Source organism: Drosophila nasuta, unplaced genomic scaffold (assembly GCF_023558535.2).
Source record: "Drosophila nasuta strain 15112-1781.00 unplaced genomic scaffold, ASM2355853v1 ctg17_pilon, whole genome shotgun sequence".
Taxonomy (NCBI): domain Eukaryota; kingdom Metazoa; phylum Arthropoda; class Insecta; order Diptera; family Drosophilidae; genus Drosophila; species Drosophila nasuta.
Window position 1 is genome coordinate 514,129 of NW_026869403.1, and position 23,576 is coordinate 537,704.

Here is a 23,576-nt window from a genome sequence, read left to right on the forward strand (position 1 = left end):
AATAAATTAAGTATTTGCTATTAATTGCCTATTTTTATTTGGAACCATGCCTAACCAAGCAGGAGTAGGTTAGCCGAACCACTGTCTTTTAGGGACCCTGCCAACTTTTAGTTTTTGGCAATGAATGCAGGATCATGGTAGGGTGGGCGTCTGCATGCAATAACAGCTGTTTTGCATGAGAAAGTGGCTCCGTCTTCTTTGTTAACCTACCTTCCTCTCCTTCCCTTTCTCTTCTCTTTCACTATTGTTTAGTGTAACCTTTCCATTACACTCTTTCTTCTCTGTCTTCCCATATGTACGCGAATGTTAAATGTATTATTGTTATAAGTGGTGCGTCCTATTAGTTTCTTTCCTTTTGGCCTTTTCTTTCCTTGAACCCCATGCTATCTGAGCAAAGCCCGGAGAAGCCAGCGCGTACGCCACGCTAATAAACCCAACACCAGCACCCGACGAATATTACACTAGTGATTCGTTACAGATATAATTATAATTTAATAATATATTTTGCCGCCCAACGTGGGGCCTGTTTTTGTATAGAATCTAAACATGGCCTGTAAAAATATTATATATGCTCTAGAATCAATAACATCTAGTGATTCAAGTCTTTTGTTGTCCTTATACATATTTGTGTACTAGGTTAGTCTCTTTGTGTCTATTTTATTAGCGAGAAAGTAATACCTCGTAAAATCAGGACAAAAGAACTTAACCAAGACGGTAGTGGTTGACGTTTTAGAAAATAATAGCTTCAAAATGGCTTTATACTCAAACGGTCGAACTGTCTACTGTCATTTATATGCTGTCGTATTTCTTTAGGTGTAGAGCTTACTTTGAAAAAGTTCGTGGACCAGATCTGCCTCTTGCGGTAAGCAAAACACCTAATGAAAACGATGGAAATAAATTAGTACTACAAATTAATTCAGCAATTGACAACTAAACTCATTGACTGGGGTTGCATAGTCCCGTGGTGGCGCAAGTCAGCTTAATGTGTTTAGTATTGTTTATTGTCCGTCTTTATCAATCATAAAAGTTTACAATGTAATATTACTAATTAGGCGATCTATTATCGACCGAGTATGGTTTGCATGCGCTATTACGCTATACTTGGTTTTGAAATAATTGCTCTTAAAGTTGGTACTATTAACATGCAGGAGCTTTATGAATGCTTATATTTTCCCCAATTTCTTTTCTTTCCTTTTTAGTGGCTGTTAAGGCATTCACATTTCAATTAGTGTTTGAAACGGATCGTGGCTCAGAGCTGCTTTCTCGTCATACTAATTGAAGGTATGCTTATCTAGCAACTAGTCCTATCCATTTAGGTGGGTTAATAGGAAAATCTGGAGGCTAACTTACACTTTGTGAAGTTTTGCATGGTTTCCAAATATCTTATGAATCGTGTTTGATTAACAGTTTTGTTGAAATTTGCATTTGTATTATTATTTATTTATCTATTTAATTGTTCAGTTATTTTTGTGTGTTAATTATTTTTGGTATTTGTTTATTTATTTATTTATTTCATTTTTCTATTATTTATTTAAATCTTTATTTATCTATATATTATTTTTCCCCATTATTATTATTTATTTATACAGTTGTTTGTAGAAAAATTTTTCCTTCATTAGCAGAAATTCTGAAGATTAGGTCTTACATATCATGCCAGGTCCCATAATTCAAGGTGAAACCATTTGTTGTGTTTGGACTCAGGAGGTCGAACATCCTGCTCAATTGTTAGCTACAAGGTGCAATCATTATTTTCACCACGTCTGCTTTAATACTCGCACTGACAATAGGAATTTGTGTCCAGTGTGCCGAACTGTGTTAACAAGATCTTCTGTGAATCTTGCTGAAGAATTGGAAGCAGCCAGTTCAAGTGTCACTATGAGAACTAGAGGGCAAGCGAAAGCCACGGCGACGGTCGTATCAGCAAGTTCCAATGTAGAAAATGCTACTAATATTGGTAGTAGATCCAGCTCGCAGCCAAGGCAGCCGACGCTAAGTCCACAAGCTACGCAACCGGTTGTAGTCCAGAATCCAATAGCTCAGCCAGTGGCAAGTGTTATGGGTCAAGAGATACAGCAGACAATTGCGGCTGCGATATCAGCAGCATTAGTGCAGCAGACGCAGATTCTATCGCAGGTGATGGAAAATGGTTTTCAGAGATTAGTTCAGCAACAGTTAGTGAGTGCCACAACAACAACGAGAGTGCCACAAGTTGGTCCAAGAGCCGCAAGTTGGTGCCAACTCTTCGCCACAAGGTTCTCAACTGAGTAATATTCTACGACCCGACAGAATTAGCCAGATTATTGCTAATTGGAAGCTGAGGTACTCTGGACATTCGTCTATGTCGATAGAAGACTTTCTATATCGAGTAGAGTCATTGATTCGACAAACTCTGGACGGAGACTTTGAGTATCTAGCAAGATATGCGAGTAACTTGTTTGAGGGTAGAGGAAATGAATTTTTCTGGAGGTACCACAAAAGTGTGACCGAAGTTCGTTGGGCAGACTTATGCAAGGCATTGAAAACTCAGTTTACGGATGGCAGCACCGATTTGGAGATTCGAACAGCTTGGAGATTCGATCAGTTCTACGAAGCCATTGTGGCATTAGTAGATCGTTTGATCAGCCCAATGAGTGAGCAGTCCATACTGGAGGTCTTGCGAGCCAATTTGCTCTCTGATATTCAGCACGAATTATTGTATGTGCCAATATTCAGCGTTGAGCAGTTGCGTCACACTGTTCGTACGCAGAGAGGTTTTAAAACCATTTCAATGCCATCATCAATTCCAAGAGGTTTACCGAGACGGCATGTAAGTGAAGTCACGGTTCAAGCCACAATGCATGAAGAGGATGATGTTGCAGAGCCAGAGAATCTGGAGGTGGATGCTCTGACACTTTCATGTTGGAATTGTGGGAAGAGTGGTCATAGATACCAAGATTGTGTAGCCGTACGTAAAGTATTTTGTTATGGTTGTGGTAAGCGTGATACTTATCGACCCAGTTGCACGAAGTGTGCAATTCCAACTAAACCTGTAGGTGCGGGCACCGTTAACAAGTGTACGCAAACAAGTCTCAAAGGGTACCAACCCCGAGTATGTGAAGATAACAGTTTATCCAACATAGTTTCTGAAATTCAAATAAACCCGGCCAGATCTATTAGTTCCAAAAGGGATGTTTGCAATTATTGCACGCAATAAACAGCGGATTTTTTGCATAATAAGCAATAAGGAGGAAAAGAAAGCTGTATTAGCGTCAATAGTAGACATCACTGGTGATCCTCGTCCTTATGCCCAAGTCAAGATGCTAGGCAAAACGATAACCGGGTTAATGGACACGGGCGCTACTATTAACTGCATTGGTGGGAAGTTAGCTGAGGAAATACTAGCAAACAACACCGAATATACGCAACTATTGTCATCTGTGAAAACTGCTGATGGAAATAGGCAGCGAATTTGTGCGAAGTTGAGTGTTCCTGTCCAATTTAAGGGCAAGATACAACCACAACGATTTTATATCGTACCGACTTTGTCGCAAGACGTATATTTGGGTATTGAGTTTTAAGAGATTTCAAGCTATTGCCAATATGTTTGATGCACCCGGCTGACACTGACAGCATTGCCTCAATTGCCTTTGATAATTCGCAGCAACTCAGAGTTGACATCGGAGCAACAAACAGAACTGACAACTTTATGCGAAGGACCTTAAGCAATAATCGCTTATCTTCACATCATTGCAATTAAGCTACCTCCAAGCGGGTATCCCACTTTGTCGTTACAACGAAGTGTGATTCCAACAAAACCAGGGGATGTGTAATAGGCCGCTTGTCGTAGTTGAAATTGACTAAGCCTAAAAGTATGCAACATTTTATCCAACATAGTTTCTGACACATACATAATAATACCTATTATTTATTAGTATTATTTATTTATATGTTTATTGTCCTAGTTAATTCGCATTATTTAATTTGAGGGAGTTGTATAAAATACTTTGTAGTCTGAGAAAAGAGCTGTACTCAATGTCTTGTCATAGTTTTGTTCTGGTGAGCCGAGTCTTTATTTACAAATCGAGACTGAAAGGCAAAACGATAGCGCCATCTATTGGTGGACTGGCGATACTTGCAAGCATGAATTGCTGGGAAGTCAGCTGATCGTGTTACTAGCAGACAACAAGGAAGACAAGCAAATATTGTCCTCTTTGAGTACTGCTGATGGAAATTGTCAGCGAATTTGTGGAAAAAAGGTTGTTGTTGTTGGTTTTGGCTGGAAGATAAAATGGTTAGCAGGTTATGTGAGAAAAAAACTGAGAAACAATAAATGTGTTAAAGTGCATGTGTCTGAGAGAAAACAAGCTATTGCCAATATGTTACAGTCGAGTGTGCTCGACTGTGAGAGCATTGCATCAATTACCTTCAATAATTCGCAGCAAATATTGACATCGGGCAACAATCGGATTTTGAAAATATCATCCGAAAATACTTAAAAAATACTCGCTTATCTTCGCATCATGGTATGTTTAGCTATATCCAATATAGTACCGCACTTCAAAATATACCACGACTACGGCTCAATATACCAGGGGATGTGTCATAAGCCGCTAAGACGTATTATAAGTTGGCGTTTTGCCTAAAAGTATGCAACAGTATTTCTTCTTATAACTTCGACAATTTTTATCTGTATCGTCAAATTTAATCAGGAATAACTACTATAGTTATTATTATATATACCAAAATTTGTAACTCTAGCTTTAAAATGGTACGCAATGTCTATTCGATGTTTTTATTTGAGGGGCGGAAGTGGGCTTGGCACAAATTTGAAACAAACTTGATCTGCGTGCAAACATAACGCCATGCTATTCGAAAAAAACGATAGCTGCAAGCTCTCGTAGTCTCTGAGATCTAGGTGTTCATACGGACAGTCCGGACCAACATAGACAAGCGATTACAGACGGAGTAGGATAAATTCTCGGCTGTTGACGCTGATCAAGAATATATATTGTTGGTATAGGGTCGGAGAAAAATGGTTAGCAGGTTACATACATTTCCTGTCGGCACAAAGTTATAATACCCTTCTACCCTATGGGTAGCGGGTATAAAAATATATACATCAGTGAAGTGGTTGGCGAAGCCTGATGTTTATATCTTACTTGTAAGTATACAATGATACTGCAATGTATAATTGTTATACTGATACATTAATCTGGTCATTTGTTCTCGCAAAAGTGCACCTTGCCGTCCACTTGTAGCCGTTTGTCCACTTCAGGAATTTGTCAACTGGCGTAAATAAACCAAGTGCCGTTTTCCAGATTAGGTAAATATTTGTTATACGTATATTTAGTTTTTTTTGTTGTTCTAAGTTTAGTTTTGTCTATTTATTTTTAGATTCGGCACTCAGTCATAAATTATAATAACTCAGTCGTAAATTATAATAACCCAGTATCTAATAACCCAGTATTAATTTATATAACACCCGGTATAAAGCTGAATATAATGACCCAGTCATAAAGCTGTATATAATGACCTAGTGTGTAATGTATATAATAACCTAGTGTGTAAATTATAATAACCCAGTGGTAGAATTTTAAATTAATTTAAAATGAAACTTCAACACACACAATTGCTTGATTAACGGCCAACCACCAAAGCTCCAAGTCGCAGCTGTGATGGACACATCAGCTGTCTGGGCAACGCAAACATATGAGCTGTTGCTAGCTGCAGACGCTCATTGAGCACAGGAGATTTGCTTCCCAGCAGGTGGTGTTTCTACTGCAAAACACCTGCGTCCGGCAGCCTTGCGATCTCCGTTGGCTATTTGCTCCGCACTTGTGGTGGCATCGAGGCCGAGTATCTGCGTCACCCAGGAGGAAGGCGAACGGCAGCTTATTTTTTTTGTTTGTTTGTTTATCATTGTTAATTTACGTTATGTTGTTCAACTATGCATCTATAAGTTGTAGTCCATCAATGTTGTAAGTGTAATATGATGTGGCGAGAAAGTTGAACCAACAACTTTTCTGGATCCTTCATAATACAAGTACCACTGTACTATTGTATAAAATAGAAATGGCAATCATTTAAGAATGCATGTAAGGCAACACCTATAGGCCAAATATCTTTGTAAAATTGTATTTAGTTATAAAATTTAATGTTTTTGTATTGCCTGAAAAGCATGTAAAACCATACCTGCATACATTTGAATGGTATGCATGTTTGTTTTGCAGGCGCAAAAGCTCGCAATTATTATTATTCCCCATAGATAAACCACAGACAGGCACCAACACAAGGAAAGATCTTTCTGCGTGGGAGTCTCTAATGTATGTAAGTCTGTTTCACTCCAACTAATTAATAATCTATGAGCTAGATCTAAAGCTTCCTGTTGGTTGTGGTCACCTGACCATAGCGCTGCCACAGCTGTCTGCAGTCCCAGCGGTCAGTGACCTTGCGAGACTGGCAATAGCAAAACATTTCATTGAGTGACAGCCATCAGCTGATCCTCATTTTTACTTGCATCTAGTGTTTGCCTATATTCGGTGTGATGGTCTAACATTGCATTTCTAAATGAACCAAAACTAGTTCATTTTAGCTAATTTTTTTCCTTCTCTTAATTTAATCAACATTTAAATGCTAAAATAATTATTTATATTATAATTATGCTAGAACATATTTTATATTTATAGGTTAATTATTTTTAGTATTTATTTATTTAGTTTTTCCTTTTTGGCCTTATTTAATTAATTCCGCCTCATACACACTTACTATGTTTGTCCGTTAATTTATTTATTTATTTATTTTTCTTGTCATTTCGTTTGTTGTCAATTAATAATGTTGTTATCATTCAAATTATTTGTGCTATCTGTTGCCTATTTTTATTTGGAACCATGCCTAACCAAGCAGGAGTAGGTTAGCCGAACCACTGTCTTTTAGGGATCCTGCCAACTTTTTAGTTTTTGGCAATGAATGCAGGATCACGGTAGGGTGGGCGTCTGCACACAATAACAGCTGTGTTGCATTAGAAAGTGGCTCCGTCTTCTTTGTTAACCTACCTTCCTCTCCTTCCCTTTCTTCTCTTTCACTATTATTTCATGTAACCTTCCCATTGCACTCCTTCTCTGTTTTCCCATATGTACGCGAATTTTAAATGTATTATTATTATAAGTGGTGCGTCCTATTAGTTGGCCCTTTCCTTGAACCCCATGCTATCTGAGCAAAGAAAGATCTTTCTGCGTGGGAGTCGCGACTGTAAGTCTGATTCATTCTAACTTATTGATTTCTTATGAGCTAGAGCTAAAGCTTTCGTTTGCTTGTGGTCCCTCTGACCATAGCGCTGCTACAGTTGTTTGCAATCCCAGCGGTCAATGACCTTGCAAGACTGGCAATAGCAAAGTCATTTATTTGAGTGACAGCCATCAGCTGATCCACATTTAATTTCAATATAATGTTTGCCTATATTCTAAATGCTAGCAATGCATTAGTTAATTAGTTAATTTTAACTATCATTTTAGTTTTCACTTCATTTTATTTCCATTTAATACATCATATCTTATATTTTTAGGTTAATTACTTTTAGTATTTATTTATTTATTCTTTCCTTTTTGCCTTATTTAAAATAATTTTCTGCCTCATACACACTTACCATGTTAGTCCGTTAATCTATTTATTTATTTATTTTTCTTGTCATTTAATAATGTTGTTAATATTCAAAGTATTTTTGTTATCTATTTATAAATTAAGTATGTTCGCTTAAGTGCCTATTTTTATTTGGAACCAGGCATCACCAAGCAGGAGTAGGTTAGCCGAACCACTGTCTTTTAGGGATCCTGCCAACTTTTTAATTTTTGGGTGGGCGTCTGCACACAATAACAGCTGTGGTGCATTAGAGAGTGGCTCCGTCTTCTTTGTTAACCTACCTTCCTCTCCTTCCCTTTCTCCCTCTTTCACTATTGCTCAATGTAACCTTCCCATTACACTCCTTCTTCTCTGTCTCATATGTACGCGAAATTTAAATGTATTATTATTATAAGTGGTGCGTCCTATTAGTTGGCCTTTATTTAACCCCATGCTACCTGAGCAAAGCCGGAGAAGCCAGCGCGTACGCCACACTAAGAACCCTTCCACCAGCACCAGACGAATATTACATAAGTGATTCGTTACACAATAGCTCAACTGTTAGAAGTCTTAAAAGTTTTCACATTCTTGATTTTCCCGAAAGGTAAATTTATGTAAACAAGAAGTTATATTTAATAGCAGGTTTCACTGGAAATCTGCTATTCCTGTTATGTAAATATTAGTCATAAAATTTACTTATTGTCTTAAGACAGATTGTAAATAAAAATTAAACGAAAAAATATATATATATTCCAAGTGTTTATGTAAACTATTGATATTTATTTCAACTTTTACCCCGAAGACTTAAACGTCTAATTGAAATGTTTCTTTGAATTACACATGTTTTTATTGGTGTTTTTACATTGTATAACTAATTACAGCCCTTTGATTTTATTTAATTATACATACTAAAATGTAAAACATACTAAAACAAAAGCAAAACAAGTAAGAAAGTTACAGCCGAGTGTGCTCGACTGTGAGATACCCACTACCCATTTTAATAAAGGCAAAATATTGCGGTATCATTTTGAAAATATACCGAAAATACTTTAAAAAATACTAAAAATATACCAAATGATATGTTTGGTATATCAATATAGTACCGCATTCAAAATATACCATAGACGGCTCAATATACCAGATTGTCAGCCAAAGTAACTAAAACCCTTATAAGTAGGCGTTTTGCCCATACAAAAGTATTTCTTTTATAACTTCGACAATTTTTATCTGATCGCAACCAAATTTTCAGGAATCATAACTACTATAGTTATTATTATATATACCAAAATTTGCAACTCTAGCTTTAAAATTACGCTTGTTATTCGATTTTTTGATTTGCGGGGCGGAAGTGGGCGTGGCAAAAATTTGAAACAAACTTGATCTGCGTGCAAACATAACAAATGCTGTCGAAAAATTATAGCTCTATCTCTCGTAGTTCTGAGATCTAGGTGTTCATACGGACAGACGGACGGACACACAGACACACAGACACCCAGACGGACATGGCTAGATCGTCTCGGCTGTTGACGCTGATCATGAATATATATACTTTATAGGGTCGGAGATGCCTCCTTTTACCTGTTACATACATTTCCTGTCGGCACAAAGTTATAAAACCCTTCTATCCTAAGGGTAGCGGGTATAAAAACTATTTACTTCCATATTGCCGTTTTAATATCAATATTACAAGTGAAAATTTAAAAAAATTAAATTGGTCAGCAGTAATTTGTATGATTTCAAATCTAATTGAAACCTTGATTTTTTTTGTCTGTCTGCTGCCCTTAATTTAACATATTATATGTTTTTGAATCACTAATTATCAAACAAAAAAAATTATATTATTATAAATAGTTTTAATTTGTGAGACCCATTGCGCTCCTTAGGGTCAAAAATCTTGCAGCGGGCAACGGCTTCGTGAGGGCATCAGCCACCTGGTGTTTTGTGGGAATATATTAAATAAAAATATAAAAAATGTTAATTAAATGTGAATAAAATTTGGTGACAACAAAGGAGCATACAAATATAATTGTGGAAATGTAGCATCAAACTGGATGCAAAAACAGTATATACATATGTTATCGCACCATCTCATCACTAATATATTAAATCAGTATATATTATATATCGAATATCGGTTGATGTTTGGCCTTACATGGTCTCACTTTTTCTTAATCTGAGCTGAGCAGATAATTGAGCTCTGTTTTTACGCATTCAATATGCGGCTCCACTTTTGCCCTTGTTTACATTAGTGAACGTGTGAATGGCAAAAGACATGAATTAATCGCAGCGGCGTTGTAGCTTAAGAGATTTAATCATCTCTTACACCACAGCGAATAAATCGCAGCGGCAGCGGCGGGAATATATAATTATATTGCGTCTTATGATCGTATGTATGCATGCAGAGGTCTGCATGAATACAGTCAAAACAGTATTTGGTACTCTCACCAAAGTTCTGACTGACTGAGTGAGACATTGTGTAAAACGGATTTGGCAAATGTGGTGAAGGCATGAGTAGAAAATTTACCGTATCCGAACGGCGAAGCAATGCAAGAATGAGTTTCGCCACCGAGTACTCGGTTAGTTGTGCGCCGCATTTGCGATGCCAAATTTTTGCGTGTTTGTTTTATACCCGCTACCCTTAGGATAGAAGGGTATTATAATTTTGTGCCGACAGGAAATGTATGTAACAGGTAGAGGGAGGCATCTCCGACCCTATGAAGTATATATATTTTTGATCAGCGTCAACAGCCGAAACGATCTAGCCATGTCCGTCTATCCGTTTGGTTGTCTGTCCGTTCCATTGGGTATATTTTTAGTATTTTCGGTATATTTTGAAAATAATACCGCAATATTTTGCTTTTATTCAAAATGGGTAGTGTAGGTGTCTCACAGTCGAGCACACTCGACTGTAGCTTGCTAACTTGTTTATTGTATTGGCATGATCAGCTTCAAAGAATGCAATATTTCGTTCTCCAATTAAAAATTGTATGGCATAATTCCAGGTTTGTTTACACAAATTAAAAACGTAAATAGTAAATTTTACTTATTCGTCTGTTGCAATTCTCAAGTGGTTCTGGTATGTTGTTGATAAGGACTCATCCGTCAGCCGGCAGAGGGCTGGAGGAAATTTTATAGTTTCTTCTGACATTTGCTACTAATATAAATCTTGTTAATTATTCTAATAATATTTCAATTTATTAATAATTTTTTAATTGAAAAGTTTCCTTATAATTTTACATATATTTGTGTTGCTGCGACGGCGACAATTGCGATTGGGCCTGTGCTGAGCATGGGTGCGGATGTGTGCTGCCAGGTTGCGCCGATGTTTCACCATCTCGCCGCACACTTCGCACAATTGCGATTGGGACTGTGCTGAGCTATTATGGACACGCATATGGTTACTGAGGCCTTTCTTGGTTGCGTATGCCTTGATGCATTCGTGGCACTTGAAGGGCTTAATTACTTCATCGATATGCTTTTCGCCCGATATGACCATCTGATCGTCGAGCATCTGCAGCTCGTCCCCATTTTTTCGTGAGCATTTTTTGCTATATTGTTGTTGTTTGTTATTGTTTGTTTTCTTGATAAACTTGTTGTTAAAAATTCTTTTGTACATTTTTTTTGTTTTGTGTTTTTTCTGCTTCAATTCAATTTAACAATTATTTTTTTGTTGGGGATTTTTTGTATTATCGTTTAACAATAAACTTAATATGTTTATAAACTTTAATACCATATACATACAAATTGCATTTGTCGAAAAGTTTGTTTGTTTTGAATTTCATTTTTGTTATTGATTTGATTAGATAGAGAGTTTATTCATTTGTTTAAGTCTATCTGAAAAGTTATTAAGCTGCTGTTGATTTCTCAGTTTTGTAAACTATACAATTTAAAATTGAAAATATTTTTGGTTGGCTCGCTTTGGTAGCCTCACTAGCAACGCTTTAGATTGGTATTTATTTTGGTTTTAGTTGGTTTTAGGAGTTGTGTTTTTCTGTTTGCAATTCTAGATTCTGGCTCTGTCTTTAAACAATTGGGGAAATTCGTTGGCGATTTCGCGCACTAACTGCTGATCGGATGCACTGCATTCGGTCTCCTCGCAAAAGATGCGCATAAAGATCTTCATGAGATCGTGCTAGCGATGCTGATGGTCCTGATAGTTGGTGTTGCGCAAAATGCGACGACACAGCTCCAAATAGCACGGACGGAACTAACACCCAGATTATTAGTAAGTAATTATATAATACATATATTATTTAACACATTGCCCGCATCCAGATCGGAAAGTTGACGCACCACAATATCGATGAGGTCATTGATATGGTTTGTATAAAACATGCCAGCCGTATCCGGATGACTGAAGATGTCAATAAACATGCGCAGCACCGTGTTCATGTGCTCATTGTGATGCTTCAGCAGTCGCGTTGGATCATCTAAGTATTATAGTATTATAGTATATAGTATTAATCACAAAATAAAGTACACATTGTTTGGCTTTACCTTCTCGATTGAGCAGCAACAAGAGCTTCGGTGAACACTTTGGCTGTGGGCCGATTCTGCATGGCTTCGATGATCACATTCACCGCATGCTCGCTAAACTGCTGATTGAATGCCAGTATCAGAGCGATCACCATATCCACCAGCACCTCCGGGTTGTTGCCCTCGACTATTTCAAGCAAAAGCTGGCAAGTGCACGCCCAAATAATCTGCAAAAGTTAAGAACAAATTATTAGATATCTAAGTGAATAAAATAATTGAAAATGTTCTAATCTATATCCAACACTTTATGATTATATATATGAGAAATTCTCTGACGAAAATATTGCATGTGACAATTTTAACGGAACAACATGTTTTTATTTTAAGTAAAATAAATCCTATAGCTCTTGATTAGCACTTTTATTAGAGCCAAGAATTCAGAATTTTCTAACAAACAAAAGCAAAGAGCTCCAACACTTTATGCTTTTAGTGCTTGCCAAACTTGCATTAAGTGTTTAATATCTTTAAAAGTTTAATATCTTTAAAGCACGATATTTATAAGTCGATTAAAGCAAATTATGATAGTTTAGTTAGTCAATGCATAAGAAGTTTGTCAAGACAAACGAATTAGTTGATTGTTTTCCAAATTAAATTAAATGTCACAAAAGAATTTCCCTAAATAACCTAGTAATTCCCATTAAAAGCTGCTTTAAAATGCAATTTGCTCACTTTGATGATTCACAGGCATCAGCTGGCCCAACGAGAATATTATGGTTAGCATCTTGACCAGCTGCCTAAACAGATCCAGATCGGCAAAGTGTGCCTTCATGTCTTTGACGTTAAGAAATTCAATTTGTCCACAAATTAGATCACTTTGCAAAGCAAAAATACATATATGAATAAAATGTACAACTTACAATCTCGAGTGGCAGCAGTGAAGTTAGCAGAATGTCGACGATAATGTGATCAAGATGACAGGCAGCTGTGAAGGTCTGAAGCAGGAGGCGTTTGATGGACCAGCGTCTCTCCATCTGATAGTACTGCACCAGATTGATGAACATCTGATACTGATCGCGCGACATCTCATAGCAACTGATGTTCTCATCCGCATTTTTCTGTCCAGCACAAGCAGAGCAGAAGAGAATAAACAAAGTTAATAAAAGGTAAATAAGCTTAATTCGTTTAACGGCCAAAATAGTGTTCATAAAAATAGGTGTAGCAACAGCATATTTCTGTGTATTTCTATGAAATTCTTTCCATCTTGTGTTTCAGTAAAGTGAGTAAACAATGCCACTAAATGCGTTACGTTCTTGTGTGACCCTTAAGTGGGTCAATTTCGAGACGAAGTGTTTTTAGAAGTGGCCGTTAAGCGCAACGGTTGTGATGTGCAATTTTTCTAAATTTTGACAGTTAAGTGAGTAGACTTTGCCACTAAGTTCATTTTAGAGCGGTCGCTAAGTGGGAAATAACTAATGTGTAATTCTGTGTAAGTAAACTTTGTCACAAAGTGCATTTCAGATGTGGTTGCTAAGGCGCAATTTAGGATATGCAATTCTAACGCCTTGAATGACAGTTAAGTGAGTTAACCTTGTCACTAAGTTATTTTTAGGAGGACCGCTAAATGAAAAATAACTGATGTGCAATTCTTGCGCTCTTGTGTGACTCTTAAGTGAGTAAACTTTGCCACTAAAATCATTTAGGGTGTGGCCGCTAAGTGGGAAATAACTGATGTGCAATTCTAACGCTCTTGTGTGACCCTTAAGTGAGTAAACTTTGCCACTAAGTGCATTTAAGATGTGGCCGCTAAGTGCGAAATAACTGATGTGCAATTCTAACTCTCTTGTGTGACCCTTAAGTGAGTAAACTTTCCCACTAAGTGCATTTCAGATGTGGCCGTTAAGTGCGAAATTTGAATGTGTAGTTCTTACGCTTTTGTGTGACTCTTAAGTGAGTAAACTTTGCCACTAAAATCATTTAAGGTGGGGCCGCTAAGTGCGAAATAACTGATGTGTAATTCTAAATCTATTGTCTGACCCTTAAGTGAGTAAACATTGCCACTAAATGCATTTCAGATATGGTTGCTAAGTGTGAAATTTAGGATGTGCAGTTCTAACGCTCTTGAATGACAGTTAAGTGAGTAAAATCATTTAAGGTGTGGCCGCTAAGTGCGAAATAACTGAAGTGCAATTTTAACTCTCTTATATGCCCCTCAAGTGTCACTAAGTGCATTTCAGATATGGCCGTTAAGTGCATAAGTTAGAATGTAGCTTCACTCAATGTAGCTTCGGCCAACTGGTTAAACAAATACTGCAAACGCTTCGCATCATGTGTGATGCCCAGCAGCTCCTTGGGCGTCGGCACTTTGCCGGTAACATGGACAGCAACTGCCTCCAGATACGGATTGATGACGCCATTGTACAACTCCTCCAGGCTGGTCAACACAACACGCAATGCCTTGCACGACAAATCGAAACTGAGATTCGAATTCCGACGCAGCTCATCGACAATTTGATAGACATCCGATGACTCCACCTTCAGCTGTCCTCGGCCATTGATCGATGATGACGCTCCCTGCTGTGCCCGCTGCTGCAGCAGCTGCGAGACGATGCGATGGCGATGGACTCTCAATGCTGTCGTCCAGCGCTTGACTGTTGTCGCCACTATTGATGGCCGGATTTGTGCAGCCATTGCAGCCATCATCATCGACATCGACATCGACATCATCATCCTCATCGCTCGCCTCATCCGATTTATCTTCCGCTCCCTGGCTAAGACTTAGACTCTGTGGCTCAGCATGCGTTGGTTTTCGAGTCGATGACGACGCCGTCGCCGCTACTGCTGCTGCCGACGATGAAGCAGCCGACGATGAGTTGGCCGCTGCTGCTGAATTGCCATTGGCTGGCGTTGCCGAATTTGAGGCAGTTGCAACACCGTTGGCCGCACTCAGTTGACTGGTCTCCTTGCCATGACCACATCTTCACTGGTCGTCGTTGTCGTTGTGGTTGTCTCCGATGGCTCCGATGTGATGCTATTATTCTGTGCCATCTCCGAGGCTCCAGGAGGGCCTGTTACTTGCCGTGAGCGTAGCGAGTGATTTGAAGGTGCATACTTTCAGGAGCTGCATATTAATATACGCAATAAGCTCCGCTGAAAGAGTGCAGCTGCAGTGGCGCAGTGCATAGAGGTGCGAACTTCTCAACGAACCACGGTTCGAGTCCACCAAGATCGGAAAAGTTCAACACTTAATTTATTAAGTGGACTGGCCGAATAAGAGTGGGTCGGCGATGCAGCGCACACCACCACCACCACCAGCAGTTAACAGGCCTAAGTTCCCGAGTGGCAGCAGCATAGAAGAAACTGCATGCCATAACCAAACGAGGGACAACAGGAGCAGGAGCGAGGAACCAGCAAGCTCGTCGGCGGTCGTTGTGTTGTCGGATCCCGATATGGCCACACGCATTGTGCCTTTTGCTGGCCCAGCCAGCGAGAAGAGGTCGCTTAAAGATTTGTTGGAGCGCTTGAGCACGGAGCTGGACGGCCTTTCCGAGTAGTTTGCCTCGCAGAAGTACATTAATGAAAAGATGAGGAGCAAGTTGGCAAGAATGCAGAAATTGCATCGAGCCGCAACAGAGCTGTGTATAGAGGCAAGCGTCACAGTCCACTGAAGGAGCATTGGAAAAGCGGCCCCAAGAGCAGTCGTGTCAGCGGCAATCGGCAGCAAGCCGTCGGCAACGCCCAAGAGACAGAGGGATACCGAGGCGGAGCCGAGCAAAACTCCACCTAAGCGAAATAAAACAGTAACTCACTCAGAGTGGACTACTGTGGAGTCGAAAAGCACTGGGAGGAAGAGGACCACTACTGTTTTGGTATATACTACAACTACTATAGTAGTTATGATTCCTGAAAATTTGGTTGCGATCAGATAAACATTGTGGAATATAATATATGGTATATTTTGAAAATAATACCAATATTTTTCCCTTATTAAAAATGGGTAGCGGGTATCTCACAGTCGAGCACACTCGACTGTAACTTCTTACTTGTTAAGCTTTGCGCTGTGCTTTTAAGCTTTGCGCTGTGCTTCTGGTTGACCGACTGGCAGCGCCAGAACGCCCAGTCTGGCTGAGCAGCTGGTGATAGTGCAGCCCTCGTCGTCAGCTGATCGTGGGAGTACTATTGCTATTGCTTACCAGTAGTTGTGGTCAATTGTACTGGAACCAAGCACAACTAACCGAGTACTCGGTGGCGAAACTCATTCTTGCATTGCTTCGCCGTTCGGATACGGTAAATTTTCTACTCATGCCTTCACCACATTTGCCAAATCCGTTTTATACAATGTCTCACCAGTCAGTCAGAACTTTGAGTGAGAGTACCAAATGCTGTTTTGACTGTATTCATGCAGACCTCTGCATGCATACATACGATCATAAGACGCAATATAATTATATATTCCCGCCGCTGCCGCTGCGATTTATTCGCTGTGGTGTAAGAGATGATTAAATCTCTTAAGCTACAACGCCGCTGCGATTAATTCATGTCCTTTGCCATTCACATGTTCACTAATGTAAATAAGGGCAAAAGTGGAGCCGCATATTGAATGCGTAAAAAAAACAGAGCTCAATTAGCTGCTCAGCTCAGATTAAGAAAAAGTGAGACCATGTAAGGCCAAACATCAACCGATATTCGATATATAATATATACTGATTTAATATATTAGTGATGAGATGGTGCGATAACATATGTATATACTGTTTTTGCATCCAGTTTGATGCTACATTTCCACAATTATATTTGTATGCTCCTTTTGTAGTCACCAAATTTTATTCACATTTAATTCAAATTTTTTTTATATTTTATTTAATATATTCCCACAGAACACCAGGTGGCTGATGTCCTCACGAAGCCTTCGCCCGCTGCAAGATTTTGACCCTAAGGAGCGCAATGGGTCTCACAAATTAAAAACTATTTATAATAACATAATTTTTTTGTTTGATAATTAGTGATTCAAAACATATAATATGTTAAATTAAGGGCAAGCAGACAGACAAAAAATCAAGGTTTCAATTAGATTTGAAATCATACAAATTACTGCTGACCAATTTAATTTTTTAAATTTTCACTTGTAATATTGATATTAAAACGGCAATATGGAAGTAAATAGTTTTTTTTTTTGCTTTTGTTTTTAGTATGTTTCACATTTTAGTATGTATAATTAAATAAAATCAAAGGGCTGTAATTAGTTGTACAATGTAAAAACGCAATAAAAACATGTGAAATTCAAAGAAACATTTCAATTAGACGTTTAAGTCTTCGGGGTAAAAGTTGAAATAAATATCAATAGTTTACATAAACACTTGGAATATATATATATTTTTTTTCGTTTAATTTTTATTTACAATCTGTCTTAAGACAATAAGTAAATTTTATGACTAATATTTACATAACAGGAATAGCAGATTTCCAGTGAAACCTGCTATTAAATATAACTTCTTGTTTACTTAAATTTACCTTTCAGGGAGATCAAGAATGTGAAATCTTTTGTAGAGTTCTAACAGTTGAGCTATTGTCTAAAAGACCTAGGGCTAAATTATTTACAAGATTGTGAAGTCTATCTGTATATTTCTTACTATATTTCTTTATCTCTTCTTTATAGTTGGAATATTTAGATCTCTGTGAATATTTGCATTGGTTACATAAAATGGAGCGTTAACAATTTGTCGCAATGTTTTTGATTGGTAGCGCTGAAGTATTTCAATATTTAAATTGCTAGTTGTTCCCCAGAGCTGAATAGCGTATGGCCAAACAGGCTTCAAAATGGCTTTGTAGAGGAAAATTTTGTTTTCCAAAGTAACCGCGGATTTTCTACTTAGTAACCAGGACATTTTCAGTGTTTATACCCGCTACCCATAGGGTAGAAGGGTATTATAACTTTGTGCCGGCAGGAAATGTATGTAACAGGTAGAAGGAGGCATCTCCGACCCTATAAAGTATATATATTCTTGATCAGCGTTAACAGCCGAGACGATCTAGCCATGTCCGTCTGTCCGTCTGTGTGTCTGTGTGTGTCTGTCCGTCCGTCCGTATGAACACCTCGATCTCAGAGACTATAAGAGACAGAGCTATAATTTTTTCGACAGCATTTGTTATGTTTGCACGCAGATCAAGTTTGTTTCAAATTTTGCCACGCCCACTTCCGCCCCGAAAATCAAAAAATCGAATAACAAGCGTAATTTTAAAGTTAGAGTTGCGAATTTTGGTATATATAATAATAACTATAGTAGTTATTCCTGAAAATTTGGTTGCGATCAGATGAAAATTGTCGAAGTTATTAAAGAAATACTTTTGTATGGGCAAACACGTCTACTTACTAGGGTTGTTGTTGCTTTAGATGACAATCTGGTATATTGTGCCGTCTATGGTATATTTTGAATGCGGTACTATATCAATATACCAAATATACTATTTGGTATATTTTTAGTATTTTGCAGTATATTCGGTATATATTTTGAGAAAATTATCGCAAAATATATTTCTTTTATTCAAAATGGTAGCGGGTATCTCACAGTCGAGTGCACTTGACTGTAGCTTTCTTACTTGTTTTATTTTGAGTTATTGACATTTCGCTTTTAAGGGCGGTTTCCATGTTAGTCTGCAGTCGAGGTGCATGCCAAGATACTTCACACAGGTATCTTCTGGAATTGCTGAGCCGTAAAAGTGTTACATTAGGGCATCTTCCTGGTCTTAATGCAAAAGTTATTTGGACAGACTTCAGGGAATTAATTTTAAATTTCCAGCGAAGAAACCAGGCTTCAATCAGACTGAGCTCACTTTGCAACAGTTGAGATGCTTCGTCTCGAGAAGAGCTTGTTGCCAGAATGGCTGTATCGTCAGCAAATGTTGCAATGGTGCAGTTGTTTGTTGCTGGCATATCTGCCGTGTATAAAGTGTAGGGACTGGTCCTAGTACACTCCCCTTGAGGAACGCCTGCGTTTATAAGAAATAGTGTTGATGTATCATTTCTCTGCTGAACGTAGAAGCATCTCTTCGACAAGTAGGATCTCAGTAATAGATTGTATGGGGCAGGTAGCCAATTCTTTTATCTTGAAGAGCAGTCCATTGTGCCAAACACGATCAAACGCTTGTTGAACATCAAGAAACGTAGCAGTACAGTATTTTTTTGTTCTCAAGTGCATATACAATTTCATTAATGACCCTATGACATTGTTCAGTGGTGCCGTGGCCTCTTCTAAATCCGAATTGATATTCAGGAATGATGGCAAGTTCGTCCAAAATTGGCAACATCCTCTTAAGTAGTATTTTTCAAATACTTTCGAGAATATTGTCAAAAGACTAATGGGACGGTAGGATGATAGTTCAGCTTCTGGCTTGTTTGGCTTGAGGATCATAATGATTTCTGCACATTTCCATTGACTTGGGAAATGGTCTAGCCTGAGAATAGCGTTAAATACTAGCGTTAGAAATCGTATGCATTTTAATGGTAGAGTTTTAAGAGTGATGCCGTCTATCTTATCCGGGCCTGGAGATTTTTTATTGTTTAAGCATTTAATTTCTGACACGACTTCGTCAAAGTGAATTCTTTTAATAGGCAAGCTCATTTGACAAGGTGACCCAAGAAAGTTTTCTATTTCAGCTTCTGTCATAGGATTGTCAATGTCATTTGGAAATGTCTAAGTAAAAGTATAAATTGAAATATTCATAGAATAATAAACAAGATTTATATTAGTAGCAAATTGCACTTGTTCTTTTCGTAAACAAACTTCAAAACCCAAACTCGAAAACGTCATTTCGCAATAAGTACGCAACATATACATATGCAATCAAGATGAGCTGCAACAAAGCGGGCGTGGTGCTTAATTGCCGCACATGCACCGGGCATGTAAACAATACAAATCGCTGCAGGATGAGATCGATATTGGGCCAGAGGGCAGCACAACGCTGGCAAAGATGCTCAACTATTGCTCCAGCTTGTCATTTGAGCCGCAAGATGGCGCCGCAGCACATTTACCACAGCACATTTGCAGGCATTGTTTGCAATTGTTGGAGCAAGCGTTCGATTTCAAGCGCATGGTCATCGATTCCGACGAACTTTTGCGTTTTGGCCTCCTAGGAGATGGACAACAACAATGCCAATAGCAGCTACAACAACAATAATAACAGCAACAGTGCTGCCGCCGCCGGTGCTCCGCCAATCAAGAGTATGTTGTGAACGAGCTGCTGGGCGTCAACGGCGCCAATGAGGCTGAAGCAGTGGCCTCAGCCAAAGGCAGCAACTCGGGTCCACATCATGTGACCGCTCTTGTGGAGGCAACAGCCGGAGCCAGGACAGAAATACTTGGTCGAGGAGGTCACCGAGATGGAGGTGGATGAGTTGGACTCAGAAACTAATGATGCTAGCGAATCTTTGGGAGACTTTCAACCTACTGACATTGAGTATGTGACCATTAAAAGTGTATACGATTCCCAGGTGGAGGAGGAAGAGATTGATGCCGAGGCCGAACCCGAGGAGGACGAAGAGGAACTACTGGAGGCCGAGGAGGACGATGACATTGAGGTAATGGAAATGCAGCTGCAAATGCTCGACGATCAGATGGTCATCATATCGGGCGAAGAGCAAATCGATGAAGTAATTGGCGAAGTTGATGCCGATGACATCCTGACATTGAGCGCGAGGAGCGGCGTTCCCTTAGTGGTAACGCCAAGTGGAAATGACAATCAAATGGTGACGTTAGTTGAGTGGCAACGCTAGAACATACTAGAGTGAAACATGGGACGGTCCTGGAACTTGGCTTTGGCAAACTGTTCACGGATCACATGCTCAAGATCTACTATCACAAGAGCTTGGGCGGATGGCAGAAACCAGAGATTACGCCCCTTGAGAACCTGGTTATGCATCCGACTGCCGAAGTGCTTCACTATGCCGTCGAGGTGAGTGCGTCAGTGCGTCAGTAGAAGCCACACGTGCCTATCATCAATGATCAATTGGATCATGCTCGTCATCATCATTCGCATCATTATTCGCTTCATCATCATCTGATCTGATCTGATTAGTGCTGTTCCTTATCGAGACTGAAACTGTTGTTGCCTGTCGTTGGAAGCTGTTTGAGGGCATGAAAGCTTATCGCGGTGTCGATGGCAAAATCCGCATCTTCCAACCGGACATGAACATGAATCGCATGAATCTAGCCGCCCAGCGTTCCGGTCTGCCCACCAAGGAATTCGTACAATGTCTCACCCGTCTGCTCTCCATCGACTCCGAGTGGGTGCCACACACAGAAGCCGCCAGCCTTTACATTCGTCCCACCTTGATTGGCATTGATGTGAGTGAAAATATCTCCATTCTTCCAAGACCTTTACTAATCTGTTCAGTTTTGTTTTTTTACAGCCCACGTTGGGTGTGGCCTCCTCAGACTCGGCGCTACTCTACTCCATACTCAGCCCAGTAGGCAGCTACTTTAAGACTGGCAGCAATGGCGCCGTCTCCCTGCTTGCCGATCCCTCCTACACTCGCGCCTGGCCCGGCGGCGTTGGCAATCGCAAAATGGGCTCCAACTATGCACCCACCATCAATGTACAAGGGAGGCCGCTGCTCGTGGCCTGCAACAGGTGCTCTGGCTTTATGGCGAGGATCACCAGCTCACCGAAGTGGGCACCATGAACATATTCATGTTCTACGTCAACGATCAAGGAGGTAACATCTTGCTTAACTCGCTACTTTTCAACATTTTACTCACTTCTGCTTAATTTACAGAACAAGAACTGATTACACCACCGCTGAATGGTCTCATTCTGCCGGGCATCACTGCGACTCCATTCTGGCCATGACTCGCCAGTGGGGCAAATTCAAAGTACGCGAAGCCACCTTCACCATGCCCATGGTCTCCGAGCTGCTCAACCAAGGACGCGTAAGTTGTTCAAGCACTTGATTATCTCACGTGAAACTAATTTCCGTTCACATTTTTGCAGTTATTGGAGCTGTTCGGCACTGGCACCGCCTGTGTGGTTAGTTCCATCAATCGCATCAACTATTTGGGCCAGGATCTGTATATTCCCACCATGGAGCAGGAGAAGCCGGTGCATGAACTGATTCGCGAAACGTTGACCGACATTCAGTACGGCAAAGTGGATCATCCCTGGTCGGTGGTCATTGACTAAGCATCCAACTTGTGCCGCACTTGTGTATTAGTAGGTTATAGTTTTTAGAGAAGAGGAAAGGAATTTTGGAAGTCAGAAGAGAGGAGAATTTCTGGGTTGAAAAATGTGCTCGAATTTTTGTTTGTTGCATTTAAATGAATGTTTGCACAACATTCGAACTATATGTAAAACACACATACTAAAAGCTATATATATTTATGTATAGAGCTGCTTACCTAATTAGCTATAAGTTAAGGGCCGGGCTTTGCACCCATGCTATATAGTTACTATATACATTTACCTATCTATATACGATATACGATATATCATATATCAATCTAATTTCTATTTATTTATATTCGATGTTTTTTTGATTATCACTTTTTACTGTTTCGTTTCGTTTTTGATTTATGAAAATTTACTTAATTCAATTCAAATCAGATCAGAGACGTGGATTTCATAAAATTTATGAATAACTTTCACGCTTTTACTTCCAATTAGCAAAACGACAAATATTGAAACAAGAAAATTCTTTTTAAAGAAAACCTAAAAATAATTTAATTGCTAACCAAAGTCTTAAGTTCAGGAACTGCCCAAGCAAGAGCAGATCTAAAAAATCAAAAACAAAAAAAAAAAAAAAATTTAAAAACAATCAAAAAAAAAATTACCAAAAAAAACAACGCACACACAAAACAAAAAATAATTTTGGAAACGTACCGGAGGCAAATGCATTTATTAGTCAGTAAGTTGCCAGAGTCGAGTCCAAGTTAACAAAATTTGCTAAGACACATTTCTGGAATATTTGTTTTTCATAAATGTTTGTTGGAGGTAAAAGTAGCCAGGAGAGCTGCAGAGCAAGCTGTGACTAACCTATTGTGTATGTATGTACATAGATGTTAGACAAATTATGAATTATGTAAGTATACGATCATTAAATTTAATTATATTATTGAAGTGAATTGAAGAAATAAAAATCAAAAACAACAAATACAAAACACGCCCAAATATATTTTTGTTGAGTCTGCACGGAATTAGATGAATCAACAAATGGTAAATTAATGGTAATGATCGCTTAAGTCGTGTGAGTGTTGTGCTTGTCATCGTCATGCAAGCTGCAAGCGGGCAACCCAAATGTCTGACGCCCCGCATGCGACAACTTGCACCTCTTCGATGATGTCCCTGGCCTGGGCGTGTAGCACACGCATTCGCTCCTCATCGACACGTCGCTCCATCTCCAGCTCCATGTCCTGCAGCGCCTTCATGATCATGCGCTCCTCCCTCAACAACGGCGGCACGCAGTCGCATATTGGATATCATATCGGTGGCATTGGCATCGTAGCTGGCCTTATTGATGG

At 39.2% G+C, this 23,576-nt stretch overlaps 1 protein-coding gene and 1 pseudogene across 1 annotated transcript; one reads left to right on the top strand and one right to left on the bottom strand.

The window, feature by feature from the left end:
• Positions 1–11,435: 11,435 nt before the first annotated feature.
• LOC132797698 (NCK-interacting protein with SH3 domain-like) lies at positions 11,436–15,114 on the bottom strand (annotated as a pseudogene).
• A 5,787-nt stretch (positions 15,115–20,901) lies between these two features.
• LOC132797699 (branched-chain-amino-acid aminotransferase-like) lies at positions 20,902–22,525 on the top strand. The gene is given in 7 exon segments (XM_060809451.1): positions 20,902–21,015; positions 21,186–21,407; positions 21,473–21,653; positions 21,656–21,778; positions 21,839–21,892; positions 21,895–21,992; positions 22,054–22,525. Coding segments are annotated over 7 exon segments (981 nt in total). The 3' UTR covers positions 22,243–22,525.
• Positions 22,526–23,576: the final 1,051 nt, after the last annotated feature.